This window comes from Alosa sapidissima, chromosome 1 (genome assembly GCF_018492685.1).
Source record: "Alosa sapidissima isolate fAloSap1 chromosome 1, fAloSap1.pri, whole genome shotgun sequence".
Taxonomy (NCBI): domain Eukaryota; kingdom Metazoa; phylum Chordata; class Actinopteri; order Clupeiformes; family Clupeidae; genus Alosa; species Alosa sapidissima.
In genome coordinates this window covers 11369148-11388797 of record NC_055957.1, presented here as the reverse complement: position 1 = coordinate 11388797, position 19650 = coordinate 11369148, and the positions used below count along the sequence as shown (strand labels likewise).

Here is a 19650-nt window from a genome sequence, read left to right as displayed (position 1 = left end):
CCTCTGCAACTGGAGCATGCGAGAGCCTGTCGTCAGGCGACTCCCATGTGGCATATATATAGTTATACACATGAATTGATGGTTTCCATTAACACTTTTGCCAATATGACTTTGGATAGTATTGCCCAGGACGTTTCATTACATTTCATGGACTGTGCTGCAGACTAATGAGACACACACACACACACACACACACACCCACACAGGCACACCTACATATGCACACGCACAAGCCGGGCACACATGGTGCTCTCCTCCTCTGATGTGGCTGTTCGAGTGTAGCCGTGCCAGCCGACCGACTTGCACATGTGGGCTGAATGACTTCCATATGTGAAGCGCAGGAAACCAATGCCCCCTCCTGCTCCTCAATGTCATGGCCCCGCGCACCATGGAGAAACAGCCTCTGGGCCTCTGATGACGTAAGCATGGTCAGCTGATAATACTTTGTGGAATCGCCTTAGTATATTTGTTGATTGGTAGTTAGTGTCATGCTATTAACTTCACGTTATGAACTGATTACAGCCTGACCATTGGCAGTTTTTTTGTGTCGTGCATGACTATGATGCTCAATATTTTATTAAACTATCTGCAAATTCAAAAACTATCTGGAATTCCTGAAAAAGACCTGGAAAAGCCATGTCAATCATAAATTCAATGAAACTTTTGGAAAATTCATTTAAATCTAAATGTAATGAGCTAAACCTAGTTTGTATATGGGTGTAATTAAATCAATTACGTTTTTACTCATCCATAGATAATGCTTTGTTGTGTGCATTTCAGGAACTTGATACAGTTTCCACTTGAATTGATATAGCCTTTACTTTACTGATTAGCCTAACTAACCTAATTAAAAAGGAGTGGAATTAAAGAGATTGTTTAGATTCATTGATTACGCCCAACCTAAGTGAAGTAAAGTACACAATTTTGTACTTATAGGCTGTGGGAGGTCGCTAATGGTCCTTCAAAAGTAATGGAAACATTCTGAAATGTAAAAAAAAAAGAATGTCCGTATACCGCAGTAGCTCCCAGAGTTGAATTAAAAGAAAAAAGCAACACTGTCTCTCTGTCTGAGGTGTTCAGTCCCATAAGAATGGCAGACTTGGAGTGATGGTTGGTGGTGTCAACAGACTGAGGCTCCTGGAGGACTCCAGGCCAGCCTTTCGATATGTCTTGCGCACGAAGGGGAAGTCGATCTCGTTTCTTTGGCACAGACTCAGCTGGCGTTGGCCTGCTTCCAGCTGAAGGAGTAAAGTTTGCCTCTTGCATTGCTCGTGCAAACAGAACCCCAGCTTTGAATCCCCCACCACTCCCTCCCCCCTGCTTTTGGGTGGATCAAAGGAAACAGTGCAGGCTCATTAAGTTGTGTCTTTCTAGTTGCCCGACACATTTCTGACGGGTGGCAGTGTTGAGAGGGAGACCATGAACATCTGCCTCATATTACTCAGTCAATCCTCCTCTCTCTCTCTCTCTCTTTCTTTCTCTCTCTCTCTCTTTCTCTCTTTATCTCACTCACACATTGTATTTCACCTTTTGCTCTTGGGTATTACACTTATTCCTTTGTGTTGGCTCACTGGTCCCACCCAGTTTCTGTGATTGTGATATCTCACTCTGTTACACATCAGACCTACCACGGCATGGCCGACTATCATCCATCTTCCCTCGTGTAAACTGAAACTGACAAGGGCTTACTCTCTTATTTGAAATAAAGAGCCTCCTTCAGACCTGCCTGTGGCTGCAAGCGCTTTGACACTCCAGCACTCCAGAGAGACAGAGAGGGAAAGAGAGAAAGAGAGTAATGCACTGTAGTGCAACTGAAGAGTAAGATTCAGAGAGGGAATGAACTGGCAGCAGCAACAGGAGCATGAGAACATAAGCCTCTGAGACACATAGAGAGGGGGGGGGGGGGTGCAGTGCACCACAGTTCAAGCAGGGAGCAAGGCTCCAGAGGTGCCGGCTGCGCTAGAGGAGATCTTGGCAGTTGAAAGAGAGAGCTAGAGAGAGAGAAAAAAGGAGAGGAAAAAAGAAAAAACAGAATAGAGTGAGACAAAGAACGGTCTGCGAATGAGTCGCCTTCAGCTCCCAGCTAAGAGATAAGACTCGCTCTGGACTGTGGCTGCGCCGTCCCGATCAACCCAGACCTCTGTCTTGCGCGCGCGCCAGGGAACGTTCCACTCCGCTCTGGTCTGCCGTGACCAGCGTCCTCCGTGTGCCATGCAGCACCTAGAGCCACTGAGCTCTCTGGGCCCGCGCGACTCTGACTTTGTGTCCATGTGTCTCCTGCATCCAGACGAGTCCTACCAGAGGCTGGCCGTGGAGACCATGGAGGAGCTGGACTGGTGTCTGGACCAACTGGAGACCATCCAGACGTACCGCTCCGTCAGCGACATGGCCTCCAACAAGGTGAGTCTGTGGCGGGAAGGGAGGGAAAGTGAGTGGTGCGGGGAAATCTCCACGGCATGGTCAGCCATGGGACCAGTGCATCGGGTCAGTGTAATGATTGTCAGTATGTTTGAAAACTGATGCTGAGTCAGTTATAGCAGGTACGTATTTTGCTTTTCCTCAACAGAAAAATGTGGAAAAACAAACATGTTAATGTAATTAAAGTATTCGTACTTGGTTGAAGACAACAGTGCCACTGTATTGACCTGATTCAACACAAGCTAACAGTTCAGATCATTTTTAAGGCTGTGTGTTTGTTTAAATGAAGATATGATATATGTTTTGTGAAGTTGTCTGCTCACATAGTACTGTACTGTGCTGTCTTATTGTCGCATGCAAATCTGCTGCACTCCCACTACCTTTGTGTGTCATTCCCTGGGGGCAGCTGTGAAAGTGGCCGTTGTGTGTGTGTGTGTGTGTGTGTGTGTGTGTGTGTGTGTGTGTCTGTGTGTGTGTGTCCGTGTGTGTGTGGAGGGTGGGTGATTGTGTGTGTGCGTCTGTGTGTGTGTGGAGGGTGGGTGATTGTGTGTGTGCGTCTGTGTGTGTGTGGAGGGTGGGTGATTGCTGTGAGGTGTCTTGCTTGCGTACAGGGCGATCGTGCACTTGTCATGTATGGGTTTATGGGGGCGCCGTAAACTTTCCCTGCATTGTTAAATTTGCATTGAGGATTAATCTTTTCACGTAGAGGGTGGTATATGGTTAGGCCTAACTCAAGCCCATTATCTGCTTAACCGGAATGCTGCTCTGAAAAAGGTCAGTCAGCTTAGAGCCAAAAGACTGTCTGGCAATTTCAGATTGCCCTAATTGACTGTTTTCTGCCACAATTTTGTTTTACGTTTTTTGTAGTGACACAATTAGAGTTTTGTATTATGAGAGCTTGATTTGACTTTGAAAAGGATTGCTGTTAATGTATATTGTATATCAGGTATTGTATATTTAGATTCAGGGAAGGTTATGATCGGTCATATGCAGACAATGTGCTATAAAAGCCACTGTTGCAATTGTGTTGAAAGTAGAAAATACAGTACATGCTGTTCATATCCATACAGAACTTATTATTTAAGAGGGGAAGTTTGTGTTGTAATAATCATAGCCATAGATTTCCTCTGGTTGTGATCTGTTGTGTTGTAAGGTTTGTGCGGGTCATTTTCTGGGTAAGAGATCAAGCGTTCAGAGGACAGTATTTAGGGAAGCTTATGTTCCTTTGCTTTACTCTGCAAGTGGCGGGTTTGCTGAGGCTTTGAGGGTCTAACTGATGTCAGGAAACTCTTGGTCTGTTTCTTTTCGGGTTCATGCCTAACAGAGTAAAAAAGGAAATTCTGTGGTGTTTCCCTAATTTTGTGTGCCATGAACCTTTGTACTTTCTCTCTAAGCCACATCTCCAGCCCTCAAATTGCTCCACATTTACCGCAACCTATTAGGTTGACCTTACTGGTAGTTTTCGCAATACTGAGTTACTGCAACAGTTTCATGTTAGGAAACATGCAACACATTACAATAGATTTTTATTTAAAATGTAAATGAGAATTATTTCTTGTTTAAAGCTATGCCCCCCCCCCCCCCCTTTTTAATAGCCCAGAGCATAGGAAATGAGCAGTACTGTAAGGTGCAAACAGACACCACCTGACCCCATTCTGCATGAGACTGTTTGCATTGCCAACAGGTCAGGCGGGAGCAGCCCGTACGGATACCTTGTAAGTCGGAATCAGCGACTTTTTTTTTTCTTTAAAAAACTCTTTCCACTCTGATCATTTTCGACAACAGTGTGAGTGGTGCAAGGATTTCTTCTCTCTCACAAATCTGTCAAGTCGATCTGAAATATATTAGCCGTATAATTCAGACGAGTATAAGACACTGTCCGTTCCCTTCGCTGAGCTCATCTTGGTCATGAGTAAAGAGCTGAGACAGGTGTGTCTGTGTGGGGCCACAGAGACTCCAAGGGGAGGGGGGGGGGGTGAGTTCGAGGTTCTGTGTGCTGCAAGAGCAGGAGACGGGGCCAGAGGAGGAGTTGGAGTTGGAGTGGGGGGGTGGAGGAGGAGGAGGAGGAGGAGGAGGAAGGAACCGTCTCCGTCTGTGGCGTGGCTGAATCAGCCGGGACTTTGTCTCATGCACTTCCTGGCAACCGTCAGAGTGAGCAGTCTCATGTGAGTGAGTGAACTCAGCGCAGCGCAGCAGCAGAACAGGCACTTACACTCACACTCACACAGACAGACAGAGACTGGAGTACCAAGCAAACAGACATGGGATTGTGTTGTTCAGAAAAGACCCAGAAACCTACAGGAGTAATAAAGGGCTGGAGAGAGGTGAGTGGAGACATACGTTCAAAATTACTTTAAAAGATTTTTTTTTCCATCTTTCAGTCTTTGTGCCAAAGTAGTGAAAAGGCAAGTTGTTGAAAGGCAAGTTTAAGCCAAACCTCCCACGCTGCTGTTTGAATGTGACTGTACATATCTAGTGGTCATGTGAAGCCGTACTTGGTCAAGATTTGTTCATTTCCATGTTGTAAAAGTTAATGGGTTCTAAAAGTTTTAGTCCGTCACTGTTAGCATTTTTTTAATCTCTATCTACATGGTGTTAGAAGCTAGAGCATGAAGGCGATAGGCTTAATGAATACTGACTCTGAAGACCCTAGGAAATTTAACTTTTGGTTCTTTTTCTTTAATGAATAATGGCTTAATAGCTTTTAAAAGGAACTTTTTAATTTGATTTGTTGAATTATAATTGTTACAAATTGTTACTGAATAATTACCTGAAATGTAGTCTAAATTATGTCAGCTATGTAGGATGTTGAGTTGATTTTGGAGAGGTTTTTAGAAGATTTTTATTTGAAGAATGGTTTCCTGATCATTTGTTTTAAATGCATAACCTAATTTAATGGAATTATACAAAGTAGAACTGAACTAACCCGAGGAGTGCAAACTGTGCTGTGTTTAAACTTATTCAGAAAATGATACTCGACCCCAGGATCTGATTTTGATAGCCTTTGTTGATGTTCTCAAGTGATTTTGTAAAACTGGAATGCTTTGGCACCATGGTAGTTGTGTCACTGCAGAGGTGGTGAAATCGATTAAATAAAAGCAGAAGATGGTGTGAAACAACATTGGAGTTCACAGAGAGTGTGTGTGTGTGTGTGTGTGTGTGTGAGTGTGTGTGTGTGTGTGTGTGTGTGTGTGTGTGTGTGTGTGTGTGTGTGTGTGTGTGTGTGTGTGTGTGTGTGTGTGTGTGTGTGTGTATTTAACCTTTTTTGATTTATCAAGTAGGGTGACTCAGATGACTAATAACATGAGCTCTAGGTTAGGTGTGAGTGTGTGTGTGTGTGTGTACTTGATGTCCTTGATACACTTGATGTAAAGGTCAATGGTAGAGAGAAGTTCTCTGCTAGTTATGAACATCAAAGAGCATGATGATTCAAAGAAAAATGAAAGATTATGAAACATTGAGAAGATTTTAACCACGGAAGGAGAGTGAGAGAGGATAGAGGAGGATGAGAGAAGCATGTGTGTGAGTTGTTTATGAAGGAGAGAGAGGGAGAGAGAGAGAGAGAGAGAGAAGAAGAGAAAGGAGAGAGGAGGATGTACTGTAAGGTGCAAAGAAACGGCACCTTACCCCATTCTGCATGAGACTGGAACAGGTCAGGCGGAAGCAGCCCGTACGGTTACCGTAGAAACAAAAAAAGTAGAAAGAACAAGTGGGGGAAACATGGGGTTCTAGTTCAGCCAGCCGATGATGTTTTACATCACCCACAGTGGTGCGTCCAGCGCAGCGCCGTGCCGCGCCGCGCCGCGCAGTCCAGTGGTCTGCTGTAGCCAGGGGACACGGATGGGAAGTGTGGGAAGCACAGGCCGACAGCGAGAGGGGGAGTGGGAGGCTGGACGGATGGTGCTGAGGGGTCAACAAACAGGTTTCAGAAAGAGAAAGAGAGAGAGAGAGAGAGAGAGAGAGAGAGAGGGGTCTAGATCAGCCAGAGCTAACTGAGCTTTTTGGACATCAAACCGACGATTTACTTTCCTTGCCCTGGGGTTATATCAAGGTGTGTCAGTGTGCTAGTGCATGTTTTTTACTCTGGGTTTGTGTCATTTGGAAGGACACTTATGTTCTAGGAATTGTCTGCTTTCCAAAGATGTCCATTTCAACATGCACCTTTGCCCTTTATGTTTTGCCCTGTAGACAGTAGTAGACTTCAAACAGCCTGTGTAAACTGTGCACACTTGCCAACCTGATGATTGACCCTCTCCTCTCTCTCTCTCTCTCTCTCTCTCTCTCTCTCTCCAGTTCAAGAGGATGTTGAACCGGGAACTCACTCATCTGTCCGAGATGAGCCGCTCTGGCAACCAGGTGTCTGAATACATCTCCAACACCTTTTTAGGTAAGCACTGCATGTCAACAAGTCACGTGTGCACATGGAACTTAAAGATGATTCACTGTGGAGAATCCCTTTTTTAGTGTTTGCACACACAATAAATCATGCTTTGCGTTGAACTATAAAGGTGTTTGTCAGAGGCTGTTTATAGAAGGAAGGATTTTGACTGTGAGGGAAGAGGGACACTGCTGAAGAATTTAGTGTTTGTTGATTCACTGGAAGAGCCTCTTAACACATGTAGACTGAAAGCTCCAAATTGGCAGGACTGGAGAAGATTCTCCCGACGAGTAAGGGGGGGAGGGTGGAGGGAGAGAGAGAGGGGGGAGTGTGGAGGGAGAGAGAGAGAGAGGGGGGAGTGTGGAGAGAGAGAGAGAGAGAGAGAGAGGGGGGGGAGTGTGGAGGGAGAGAGCAAGTGGGCTAAGGAAAAGAGGGGGCGGTAAGGGGGGGGGGTTCTGTTTGTTGTTCTGTGGTTTTGCCTGCACCTCTGTTTTCAAACCAGTCTGATCTGGTCTGCAGCTGCTGCGCAGCCTCTGCTGCTGTGTGTGTGTGTGTGTGTGTGTGTGTGTGTGTGTGTGTGTGTGTGTGTGTGTGTGTGTGTGTGTGTGTGTGTGTGTGTGTGTGTGTGTGTGTGTTTGCATGTGTGCATACACATATGTGTTTACCTGTTTGTTGCTGTGCACTTGTAGTGTAGCTATCAGTAGCTGGAGTAAGTGCAGGCTGTATGCTTAAGATGAAACTAGGGAGGGCTGCTAAATTACTGCTTTATAAGGGTGTACAGCACAACAGTGATCACATGGCCAGGACTAAGAAAGTCACCTTCTATCAGTACGCCACACAGCAAAAGCAAACAATGGAAATCCCTCTGGAAGACCATTTCCAACTCATTTAGGGGAATTTAAGACCTTCACAGGGGAAGAGATTTATCGTAGCAGAGTCATCTCACACCTATACCATGCGTCTGGTTCTGCTGCTCAAAGTTCTTGCATCAATCTCTTCTGGCATAATCCATCCTTTATATGTGCTTAAATTCAAACATGATCTAAAACTGGCTTGTGAAGGGCATGAGTGAGTGTTTAGTGAGTGTTTGAGTGAACACGGGTGTGTTGTCCTGGACTGTCCTGGCTTCATGGCATATTTACCAGAAGCCATCAATGACACCAGCATTAAACAATTCCTCGAACTTGTTTCTGTTGTACACATTTCAGCATCCGACTTTCCGTGTAATATTTTGAGTCTGCACTCATGTTGACTGTATGACAAGTGGTGACAATAGTGGTTTATTTTGTGAACAAAGGACTCTCCCCTCTCCACCTCCCACATCCTTACAGACATGCGCAGGCACCTATCACCTGAATTGTCATTAAAAGTCATTTCCTGTTTGGTCTCGTCCTCACAGACAAGCAGAATGAGCTGGACCTTCCCTTGCCCCAGTCCAAGGGCCGCGAGATGAAGCGGAGACACAAGCAGCAGCAGCAGCACCAGCAGCAGCTCATGATGAGTCACATCAGCGGAGTGAGGAAGGTCACCCACGGGCCCAGCATCACGGGGGGATGCAGTGTGGCCCGATTCGGGGTCAAGACCGACATGGAAGACCTGCTCTCTAAGGTACAAAGACCTGGTGTTCTGGAGCTAGCTACAGCCTTACATAGCAAGGCAAATAGAGTATTGATTATAGCATTTAGCATTATTATACCATTATAGCATTTAGGCAGTTATTTTTTCTGTTTAGTAAGGCACAGGCATCTCATGTGCCCCTTAGCATTTTTTGGACATGCGATGACTACAAGACCACAGTTGTGAACAAGAGTTTGGAGAGCACATTTGGAAATGTCCTCTTTATTTTTTCCTGCATAGGACCTTGAGGACATCAACAAATGGGGTCTCAACATTTTCAGGATAGCTGAGCATTCCCATCAGCGGCCTCTCACCTGTGTCATGTATACCATCTTTCAGGTGAGTCACAAATCTTTTTTCATGAATGAATTTGGTGTAAGAATAATACAGTAATGGATTAAACTGCATGCACTTGGCTTTGTTTCTCAAAGGAGAGAGACCTGATGAAGACATTTAAGATCCCCATGGATACCTTTGTGACCTACATGATGACCCTGGAGGACCACTACCACGCGGACGTGGCGTACCATAACAGCCTCCACGCAGCTGACGTGGCCCAGTCCACACACATCCTCCTCTCCACTCCGGCTCTGGACGTAAGGACATACGCTTTCCCACACCTGGCAAACAGTCAAAACAATCATTAGATCGCAGACAGCACAGCTATGATATTGAGTGGTGTTTACAATTCTTTGTGGCTACGTCCTAGAGTAAAGACCTTGTAAAATATGAGGGAGAGTTTCTTATTGTTGTTTAAATCTAATGAAACCCTACATTAGTGGATGTAATCGTATTTCATGTAGTGTCTGTGGGAGGGTGATATTCCACATGACCCAGGCTAATCTCTGAACAGAATGTGATGTGTGTAAAAAGCGGTGGTGTTATTTTAATTCCTGTTTACTTTCGTCACTGCTGTCTTCTTTAGATAATCCCTCCCTAATACAGCCTACCAGTGCGTGATAAATCACTTGGTTTTATTGGAAATATTCCATTTACTGGGAATTGCTGTGTGTCTGTAGTAGTACAAATGAAGACCAATGCCTGAAGCGCGGGGTGGAACTCCATGTGACCCTTAACACAATCCCTAAACATTGTGTAATGTTTTGTCTGGTGTCAGGATTCACATAACAATGTGTCATACTTGGGGAGAAGAGATTGGAGACACTATCAGACATTGTTGTTGTTATCGCCCTCTCATGTCTTGTGACATGAATGAAGTCAGGCTAAATTATAGGTGTAGACTACATTGACCCATGTCCTCTGTCTACCCAACAACAGGCAGTTTTCACCGATCTGGAGATTCTTGCTGCCATCTTTGCGGCTGCAATCCATGATGTGGACCACCCTGGCGTCTCAAACCAGTTCTTGATTAATACTAGTAAGTTGGATTCTCTTCCCTTCCATTGTACTGCTATTTAGAGCTATTTTAGCTTACAAGATTACAAACTGGCTTTCAAAATGGCAATAACATTTTTTAGTTTTTTTTATGATGAATCAGAAATAAAACCATACTCTGCAATGTAGTATTGAAGGTATACTTTACTGATTTTTTTGCATTGATGTATCTTCCTGTAGACTCTGAATTGGCTCTCATGTACAACGATGAGTCCGTGCTGGAGAACCATCACTTAGCCGTGGGTTTCAAGCTGCTACAGGGGGAGAACTGTGACATCTTCCAGAACCTCTCCAAGAAACAGCGACAGAATCTCAGGAGGATGGTCATTGACATGGTCAGTAACCAGCAACCAATTTTCCCAGGCTTAGACTGTCTATTTGTGTCATATGTGGGGAGAATTAGTTGCATTATCAAACTTGTGTATATTTGCAGGTGCTGGCCACAGATATGTCAAAGCATATGAGCTTACTGGCGGACCTGAAGACCATGGTGGAGACGAAGAAAGTGACAAGCTCAGGAGTACTGCTGCTCGACAACTACACAGATAGGATACAGGTACACAATTTAAATCCATCTCCCTTATGATTTTTTTTTTACAACTTTATGTCAGCAGTGAAATCTAGACACCTAAAACCGTGTCAACTGTTTCATATCTCTCTCATCTGACCATGTTCGTCTGCACCCCTCCAGGTCCTGCGCAACATGGTGCACTGTGCTGACCTCAGCAATCCCACCAAACCCCTGGATGTGTACCGCCAGTGGACCGACCGCATCATGGAGGAGTTCTTCCATCAGGGAGACCGCGAGAGGGACCGAGGAATGGAGATCAGCCCCATGTGCGACAAGCACACAGCCTCAGTGGAGAAGTCCCAGGTAGCTGCCTCCCCCACCCACACACACACACACACACACACACACACACACACACACACACACCTCCCACCCTGCCTTGCCAGTGATGGACCCGTGTGTGGCTTTATCAATGGCTTTGGCCCATTGGAAGGGGTACAGACATTTGCACTGTAGTGTGAAAGCCTCCAGTAGACCTGGGCACAGCTGTGTGTGTCTTTCACTGTTTTTCCGTTTCATGGCTTTTCAGTTTTGTTTCAAGTTATGACAAGAAAAGGTTTCGCTCTGAGACAAAAACAGACACATTAAGAAAGTGGAAAAAGTCAATTAAGTGGCACAGTAATGAGTAATTAGTGAGAAAGTGTACCAGAGGGGTAGATATTACATTATGACTTCCAAATGTTCCCAGGCTCACAGCTCTGTCTCTCCCTCTCTCTGTGTAGGTGGGGTTCATCGACTACATTGTGCACCCGCTGTGGGAGACCTGGGCAGACCTGGTTCACCCGGACGCCCAAGACATCCTGGACACCCTGGAGGAGAACAGGAACTGGTACCACAGCATGATCCCCCAGAGCCCCTCTCCGCCGTTCTGTGACGACGAGACATGCGGGGGGGCGAACAAGTTTACGTTTGAGCTGACCTTACACGGGGACAGGGAAGACGACGGGGAACAGCACGGCCCACACCAACACCAACACAGCGGCCACACACCTCCGCCTTGCGTGGAGATTGTTACACAAGCACCTTCGCCTGTGGACACGTAGTACTGCTGCCGTCGACCGCCCACTTGTGCGTGCGGTCGCCGAGTCAAGCGAATTTTCATTTCTTCAAAAGGGGAAGCAAGGGAAACTAAATCTCTTGGTGTCTTGGCCTTCAGAGGAAGCCTTTGAGTACCTGAAGACTGCGCGGCCATGTGGCCAGCTGGCCGTGGAGGCGGCAGCACACTTGTCTTCTGCCTCTCACTGAGACGGGGATTTCCCACGCTGCCAAAAGCAGGTTTGGCAGTTTGGCGATACAAGGGTTAAGGAAGTGATGCCTGGTGAAGCGAACACTGCTGGGACGATACAACTGACTGGTTGATGAAGGAACCAGCTGGTATTCTGTGTTGGGACTACGCAACTACTGAGTACTGGGATTTTGCATTGGACAAGTTTACCTTTTGTAACTAAAGACTGAAGAACACTTTCTCTACAAATGCCACATTTTTAAATGTTTTTCTTTTTTCATGTAATTTATTTTGAACTGTGACTCCTGTTTAATGAGTCTTTTTTAAGGAAGTTATCTTGGTACTGAGAGCAGTTGTCTTCCAGGGTTTTGTACAAATGTTCATAAATAGTTATTTCTCTTTTAATAGTTTAAAAGACAAAACATATTTGGCAGTTCACTTGTGTGCACAGCACACAATAGGAAATCAAGCTTTTCTTAAAAAGGAACTGTTGAGTAGGTTAATTCACTGCAACAAAGTTGTATCCAAAGCGTACATAATTTTGCGTTTCAGATGGGAAGCTTTAATGTTACAGCAACACCAGTTGTTACCCCAAAAAGGCCAGTGTTCGTTTGGTTGCCAAGTGGAATGCTGTTGATATACTTGGGGTTACAAGAGAGACAACTCGGCACCCGAAGGCTCACAAATAAAGCACTTTAGAAGTGGCACTCAAACCACTTTGAGAGAAACTTAATAGCATCTAAATTAGATGTAATGACTCAGTGTAATACATACAATGATTTTGAAATGGTTCTCGATTAGATAAGAAGTCTCTGAACATTGGAGACCTTGTACACTGTCAATAGTGAAACATTGTCGTAAGTGGTTCGACCTAAGGGTCACATATGAGAACAAAGAAGTTACCCTGTGGTGCCACCATCTTTTGGGAGTTGTAAGATGTAAAAGATTTTCGACACAATCAAAAACAGCCTCATTGTAATGCCTAACATCAGGGTGGTTAACATGCAGCCCTATGCTAGGATTATGATTCTCACACACCACTCATTATTGTGTTCTAAACAACATTTATGAACAATGTAGACCTTCAATCATGTACTTAACTTCTGGTCTTTCAGCATTAAAGTGTATGCTGTATTTGTAATAATACTTTGACATTGTGTATGCTGCTATCCTAAGCTTTTGTGTCCCACCTCATCTTTGAGTATGTACAGTATGTCCACAATAGGGTCCATAATATTTATGATAATTGGAGACCTTTCATATCCATTTATGAACGACCCACTGTAATCGTCTTACAACTAAAGAATGCACTACTGTGGACATTATGAATGGAGAATTATGGGAATTTTCTTTTTTAAGGTTGTTTGTCAGTTTTATATTTTGTTCATTTGGAAACTTGGAGCATTTTCTACATGATTCATTGACTATGGTAGACAAAAAAGACTTCAAGCACAAGGAAAGAGCATTTAAACCTGAGGAAATGATTCCTTAAATGTATCTAAACCTGTATATCTTGCACAAAGATTGTGGTCAAGATTTGAGTAAGCTGTCATCATCCTCTGAACCATACACATGTTTTTTCATGACCAGCCATCATATGCAAAACCATTCATGAAGCTCTGCACTATCCAGTCAATTTGTTAAAAAACAATGTGTCCAACTTTCCAATAAATGTATGGATATACAAGACATGATTTTGTGTTTATTCTCAACTTTACAATTGGGCAGATCAGACTGCTGACAAAGCGGATATCCAGGTAGATGGTTGAATCTCAAGGACAGTTTACATTTTGTCAAGAATGTTGACCATGGCTTCACAAATGGCCAATTCAACCTGCGTCACACTTGCAGGGAAGAAGACTGAGAAAGGTTTACGTGGATCTATGAAGATAACAGCAATATGCACAAGCCCATCTCTGGCTGCCAGTCTCCCATGACCAACTAGAGATAAGGATCAAGCAGACGTGACCGGCTACAGTAAAATCTCTGAGGCCCAAATGATTTCTTCTGAACTAGTGTGTGTTTTCATGGACAGAAACAGACTTGAGTTGAGCCAGTGTAATTGTTTGAAAAGAAGATAAAATGACATGACACATTCACATGGAAGGTTTAGACTCAGTGCTGAGCAGAGTTTCAGTGATGGTGAGATAATTCTACGGAGTCTCTAGAGATTTGTGAACTTTAGAGGACTTGTTTAGCAAATACGCAGTGACCCATAGGCCAGCGTTTTCCACCCTGATCATGGAAGCAACCAAGTGTGGTGTGAGGGAAGGAGTTTACTCACAAACAGAATGCTGTAGAGATGGGACTGCTTTCACTTGAGTGACCCAGCAGTGGACACAGGCCAATCTTGAGACTGTCAGATAAAGACCCAAACTTAGGCTGCTGCAAAGGGAAAAAAGTAGGCCATCTCATTAACACATGCTGCGCATCAGCTAGCATTTTATGGTGTAGTAGTATACTAGAACAAAGAGCTGTGCTTTTGATCTCTGCCTTACCACAGTTCCATTCAGAGAATTGGAATGCAGTTGTCTGTTTGTTTAGTTACAGATACTGGCAATCAGTTTGCCATTCTTGGAATATATGGAAAGTTTAGTTTACAATGAAAACACATCTGAACAAGTATGACCACATTATTAGCCTCACTTTTTGCAAAACACTACCTTCCAAAATACAAACCCATTGTTTAAACACAAATATCGGCAGTGTTGGTAAGTAACTGAATACATGTATTTCGGATTACATATTCAAAATACAAAAATCTGTGTAACTGTATTTAAATACAGTTAGACCTTTAAATATAAGGGATTACATTTTAAATCCTTGTAACAAGTAACAAACAACATGTAAGCCTTGCCTTTTCAAACTAAAATTGAGTGGTAAAACTAAGTGGTTAGTGGTGTCCACATTGTTTTAGGACATGTTTGAGTATGCCTGTTGGCAGCCACTCTGAGTAGTCAAAGGCGATTCAAAACGAGTCAGAAAAGTCAAGACAGGACCAATCGTCAAAATTTCGGTGTCCACCACTAGTTCATCCAAAACAAACCAGAAAAGGGACTCAAAGTGCTAAATACTGGAATTTTCCTTTAATTTATTGTATGCCCCCCATGGATGAAATTCCACAAAACTTTGGGTACACATGACATTTGACAAAGTTTACATCTCAACAGATTGCATCTCAACAGATTAAAGCAGTATAATATTGCATTTTCATTTTTTACCGAGTGGGTGCAACTCACAAATAAGTGGTTATGGGCTAGGTTGATGCGGGCCCTTGAGACCAACATACTATAAAAAAATGTGTCATCCTTGGTGCCACGGTTCAGGTAGTTATTTAAGACTGTAAAAGTCTTGTGGGGCAACATGCCCACCAAGTTTCATGTGCCCCAGTGTTTTCGGTGTCCCCGGAATCGCTGACCAAAAATGTAGGAAGTTAATGACAGGAAAAAAAAAAATTGACAATGCCTATATGACTTTACACTAACAGCGGTCATAATTGTATAATTTTGACTGAAGTTTCATTTTGCAAATGAGCTAAGGGATTCTCTATTCTGTAGGTGTGGTGTTGTGTTAATTGTGTGTAGTGTTTTGCCCTATTTTCGGGGACCGTTTTCAAAATGGTGCTTTAGTAATTGCAAAAAAAAACTGTAACTGTAAGTATTCCATGGTAGGGTTACAAGGAAGTAGCCTTCTCACCTTTTTTCATTGGAATTCATAACAACCATTTATCAGCAAATGCCTTCCTGTGAAAACAGTTCAACTGTTTCCTTCCTTGTTTGTGTGTGTGTGTGTGTGTGTGTGTGTGTGTGTGTGTGTGTGTGTGTGTGTGTGTGTGTTTACGGAGGACTAAATTGTTGTTTATAGTTGTGAGCAAACATAGAGAAGCAAGGGTCATTTATGGACACATTGAAATGTTCCTCCAGTGACATTTATCTCACTTTTAAATGCATAATAACTGTAAAATAACAAAGAAAAATACCTCAAAAATGGTATAGAAAATCATATCTTTACACATCTGTACAAAAAATTTATAAAACTAGATAGTCTTTTCCCTTTCTGGAGAGCCCTTGTTTGAGCAGTCAGTGGAGCAGCTGTTTGAGTCATAAGCTTTTTATTGCTTTCTGAAGACCGTGGAGGCTGCTTGTCATTTCTGTGCCACCCGTAAGCCTGGCTCTGTTAAGACAGTTCTCTGTCTTCAGGGACAAGGTACGGCAAGGACAGTCAAAACACGTGGGACACACACACAGACACACACACACACACACACACACACACAGAAATAGACCTGCATGCACGTACTAACCCCCATTTCTGAATGCATCTTTGCATGGTGGGCTTCACGTGTATGCACATGAGCCTAATGACAGATTAATTTGTGAACAAACTGTGTGTTGAAAAGTGTGCTCTGTATACATACACCATGAACAATGACGTACACCATATCGGTCTGAGATGAGGAAGGGTCAGGCTCAGGGCATTCTCATCAGCTCATTTGCTGCATGGAGATGCTCTGGTGATGGAAACGCTTTCTGACATTTGGGGTGGCAGCAGCAAGCACCCTATTTGCACACAGACTGATCGTGTTAAGGAAGCCTCAAAAGTAAATACTGAAGACTGACCAAATGGGATCTTATGCTGTCCTTCCTTTTTCAAACACTGCTGAATTTGGGCCACTTCTGAACTTCTTGTGAGATGGGGGGGCACCTGTGGCACAACTGGCTGCAGCGTGTCATCAGGGATGGATTACTGCACGGGCCTACCGGGCCTAGGCCCAGGCCCAAGGGATCAGGGGGCCCTGAAGCCCAAGCCTTTGCATGGAATCATTGCCTCAATATTAACAAATCAGGATGTAGGCTATGAATCTGATTGAATTAGTATTGCCCATCCCCAAAATGCACCAGAATACAGGAAATCACATCAAATAAATTTAAAAAAAATCTGGGGGAGGACCCTCCCACATATGCGACAATTAGTGGGGGGCCCCTTAATACATCTGGGCCCAAGGGCCCGAAAGTTCATAATCTGTCCATGTGTGTCATGAGTGTGTCTTTTCTGTGCCGTTTTAACGCCCGAAATCCAAAGGTGACTGTGACCTTTTCTGTTGCTGCTCCGAAGCTCTGGAATAGTTTCCCCATTGCATATCAGATCCTGTCCCACCATAGGCTGTTTAAAATCAAATTTAAAGACTCACATTTTTTCTCTTGCTTTTAGTTCAGTCTGAGGTTTTATTTGAGATTTATTGATTTATTTTACTTTATTTTTACTTTTAACTTATTTTCTTTTATGTTTTTTACCTTTGGCTTTTATCCAACTGTTTTAATTCTTTCTTAACCTGATTTTGACTTTTACTTGAATTGATTTATTTTTAAACTTTTTTACATTTTATTGTTTGTTTTTATTTTTGTATCCTACTAATTACTATTTTACCTTATTTTGTATGGATCACACTTTTATCCATACTCTGTTTTTGTTACATTGTTTCCCTTTCCTCGCTCTGCAAATATGAACTACTTGTTGCTCAAATGTTTGGTCTATGTTTTTATTGTCATGTCTAACCTCACAAATTGTGTAGCACTTTGGGTCAACTATGCTGTTTTTAAATGTGCTACACAAATAAAATTACTTGACTTGACATGAGGCAGGGTTTGGGGAAGAGCATATTTCATTGTATGCACATCTGTGTTCAGATACTGCATATTTATGTGTGTGTATGTGTGTGTGTGTGTGTGTGTGTGTGTGTGTGTGTGTGTGTGTGTGTGTGTGTGTGTGTGTGTGTGTGCCCGTGCTCAAATATTCATAAGACTAATGAATTGCTCGCTATAGTTCAGACTTTAGAGAGAATACAGTAAACAAAATCTGGTTTGTTTTGTAGCCTGTATCTTTGGCTCATAAATTACACTTTCAGTCTTCACTCGCAGAGACATAATCCGTAAACTAAAAGATAAACATCTGTGATAATGGGTCTCAAGAAGTCTGCTTGCACTGCTCTGATGGTAAAAACAGCATTTCCTCCACTATCTACATTCCATTTTCGCCCGGCCCATGGGATGGGTGCATGTAGTAAACACAAATCTGCACGTACACATTCCTGGGACTCTCAGGCTGATCTGAAACCAGTTGGCTCTCAACTCTACTGAAAAACTACCTGATTTAATCTCAGCCAAGGAGGCACCACTGACCCTGTGTCAGATTAAGTGAGGTGGACTGGGGAGATGGAGTGTGCCACTCGGTGCACGTTGCATCTAGAGGGGAGATGATGTTGGTTGATTAGGCACTCTTTTGATGACTAATCCCTCTCACCACAGGAATCCAACTCTGCTAACGTCATGGTTATTATCAACCCATATACATAAATGTAGCCATATGAATGTTTATGCAAGAATACACTAGACCAAATTAATGAAACTGAAATTCTCTTACTCATGTTCTTGCTAAATGCTAAATTTCTTGCTAAGAGGCTAAAAGCCTCTTTTAAATAAATAGAACTGGCCATATATTGAAAAGAACATGTCTTCAACAAGGAACAAACCCAATCCTTGGTATCTGATAAAATAGTAAGTTCCAAAGGATGTGGGGAATGGGACTGTGGGGAACAGCTTTGCCTCCCTCTAGTGGCAAAAATAATGTAGTAGAGGAGCTCAGATCTCTGTTCAGTTATTACAGTTTTCAGTTCAGTTACAACAGTTAAAGTCAGAACACAGACATACACCTTGGCTTAATGCATTCATTTTACAATACATTTTTCATATATCATATATTCAATATACACTATTCAATATACTTTCCCTGTGTTAGTTAAGTTAGTTTGTAGTTAGTATGTTTTGTATAGGGATGTCGTTCCTGAATCCTGTACATTCCTCTGACCTTTTGAATGCTGTTAAAATCTAATCAACCCTGACACATTTCAGTAAATGCAAAAAAAATACCTAATATACATATAATATTAACATAAATATTTCGAAACGCAAGTGTTCCCTTTGGTTACAAAATTGCCAAACAATGATTAGTTTTCAAATATGTTTGGCCTTTGATGGCCTGATATGGCAAAATAATTTCTGGAATTTCCATTATACATAGGCCTATGAACATTATGATGTTCATATTATGTAATCTTATGCTACGATAATATGCTATCTAATAAGTTATCTTAATGCAAATGTTTCTAATACCCACAGGTTTGAACCTCTCTGGATAACATCGCATCCAAAGGCCTCACATATAGGCTACCTTCCAACCAGGCTATCTCTGTCATACCACTGTCCCCTTAGTTTTCACTATGAGCTTTACTATTGTGACATAGAATTGAGATTCACCATAACACTCACTTTACCATAGCCTACTAGGCCTACACATACTAATTGCTTGAGCATCTTCAGAGCCTTAGGAGTAAACAGTGTAGAGGTTAGAATCACTGTTGTCTCAGCTTAAGGTGATTACTGTCCCACACTTGGCAGTAGTTCAGCACAGACAGAGTAGCGCTCTCTTCTTAACCCTGTGTTATATAAGGCCAGCATGTCCCCATGGGCTATGGGGTGAAGGGATAAGATGCTACAGAGAGAGAGAGAGAGACTCCACACACACTCCACAAACAAGAAATCTCACTAAACCAGACAGCCCATGCGCACTCTCTCTCTTTCTCGCGGGATTAAAAAGGTGTACATTCCACCTTGCCCTTTTGAACTCCCCTCTTTCTATTTGCTTGATATATCTGCGTTTAAGTCTATTTTCGAAAATACGTTTCAGATCAGATCATACTCAAAACTATTTCCGATTTCTCATCTGGAACAATCATGCTTTTGCACAATTTTACTGTGCGCGCGCGCGCGTCTAGGGGTTTGTGGGACAGAAATTGTCAGAGAGGGGAAAATGCTTGTGCTGGTGGGATAGAGTGTGGCTGCCTTCTGTTGTGCACCTGTAAAACGATTTGCCCTACGCAAGACATCAAGAAGCAAATGCCATGTGACAGAAGTACCTCACCACTCCATTGGCTCTGTGGGAATGTGACATCAGCACATCTCCCTCCTTCTCTCCCTCCCTCTCCTTTCC

The 19650-nt window shown here is 43.2% G+C and overlaps 1 protein-coding gene across 5 annotated transcripts in view; it reads left to right on the top strand.

Annotated features, from left to right (window-relative positions):
• The window catches only part of LOC121678409 (cAMP-specific 3',5'-cyclic phosphodiesterase 4B-like), a 41439-nt gene extending 28146 nt beyond the window's left edge, over nt 1-13293 (top strand). For 4 of the 5 annotated variants that reach the window (XM_042057942.1, XM_042057949.1, XM_042057959.1 and 1 more), the window contains 10 exons: nt 2288-2400; nt 6712-6805; nt 8196-8404; nt 8654-8752; nt 8845-9009; nt 9692-9791; nt 9989-10143; nt 10242-10364; nt 10500-10682; nt 11102-13293. In XM_042057942.1, the coding sequence (XP_041913876.1) occupies nt 2288-2400; nt 6712-6805; nt 8196-8404; nt 8654-8752; nt 8845-9009; nt 9692-9791; nt 9989-10143; nt 10242-10364; nt 10500-10682; nt 11102-11422 (1562 nt within the window). In that variant the 3' untranslated portion in view covers nt 11423-13293. Of the gene's footprint in view, nt 1-2287; nt 2401-4549; nt 4743-6711; nt 6806-8195; nt 8405-8653; nt 8753-8844; nt 9010-9691; nt 9792-9988; nt 10144-10241; nt 10365-10499; nt 10683-11101 lie in introns of those variants that run through there. The other variant, XM_042057969.1, reaches the window with a different exon arrangement.
• The last annotated feature ends 6357 nt before the right edge of the window (nt 13294-19650 follow it).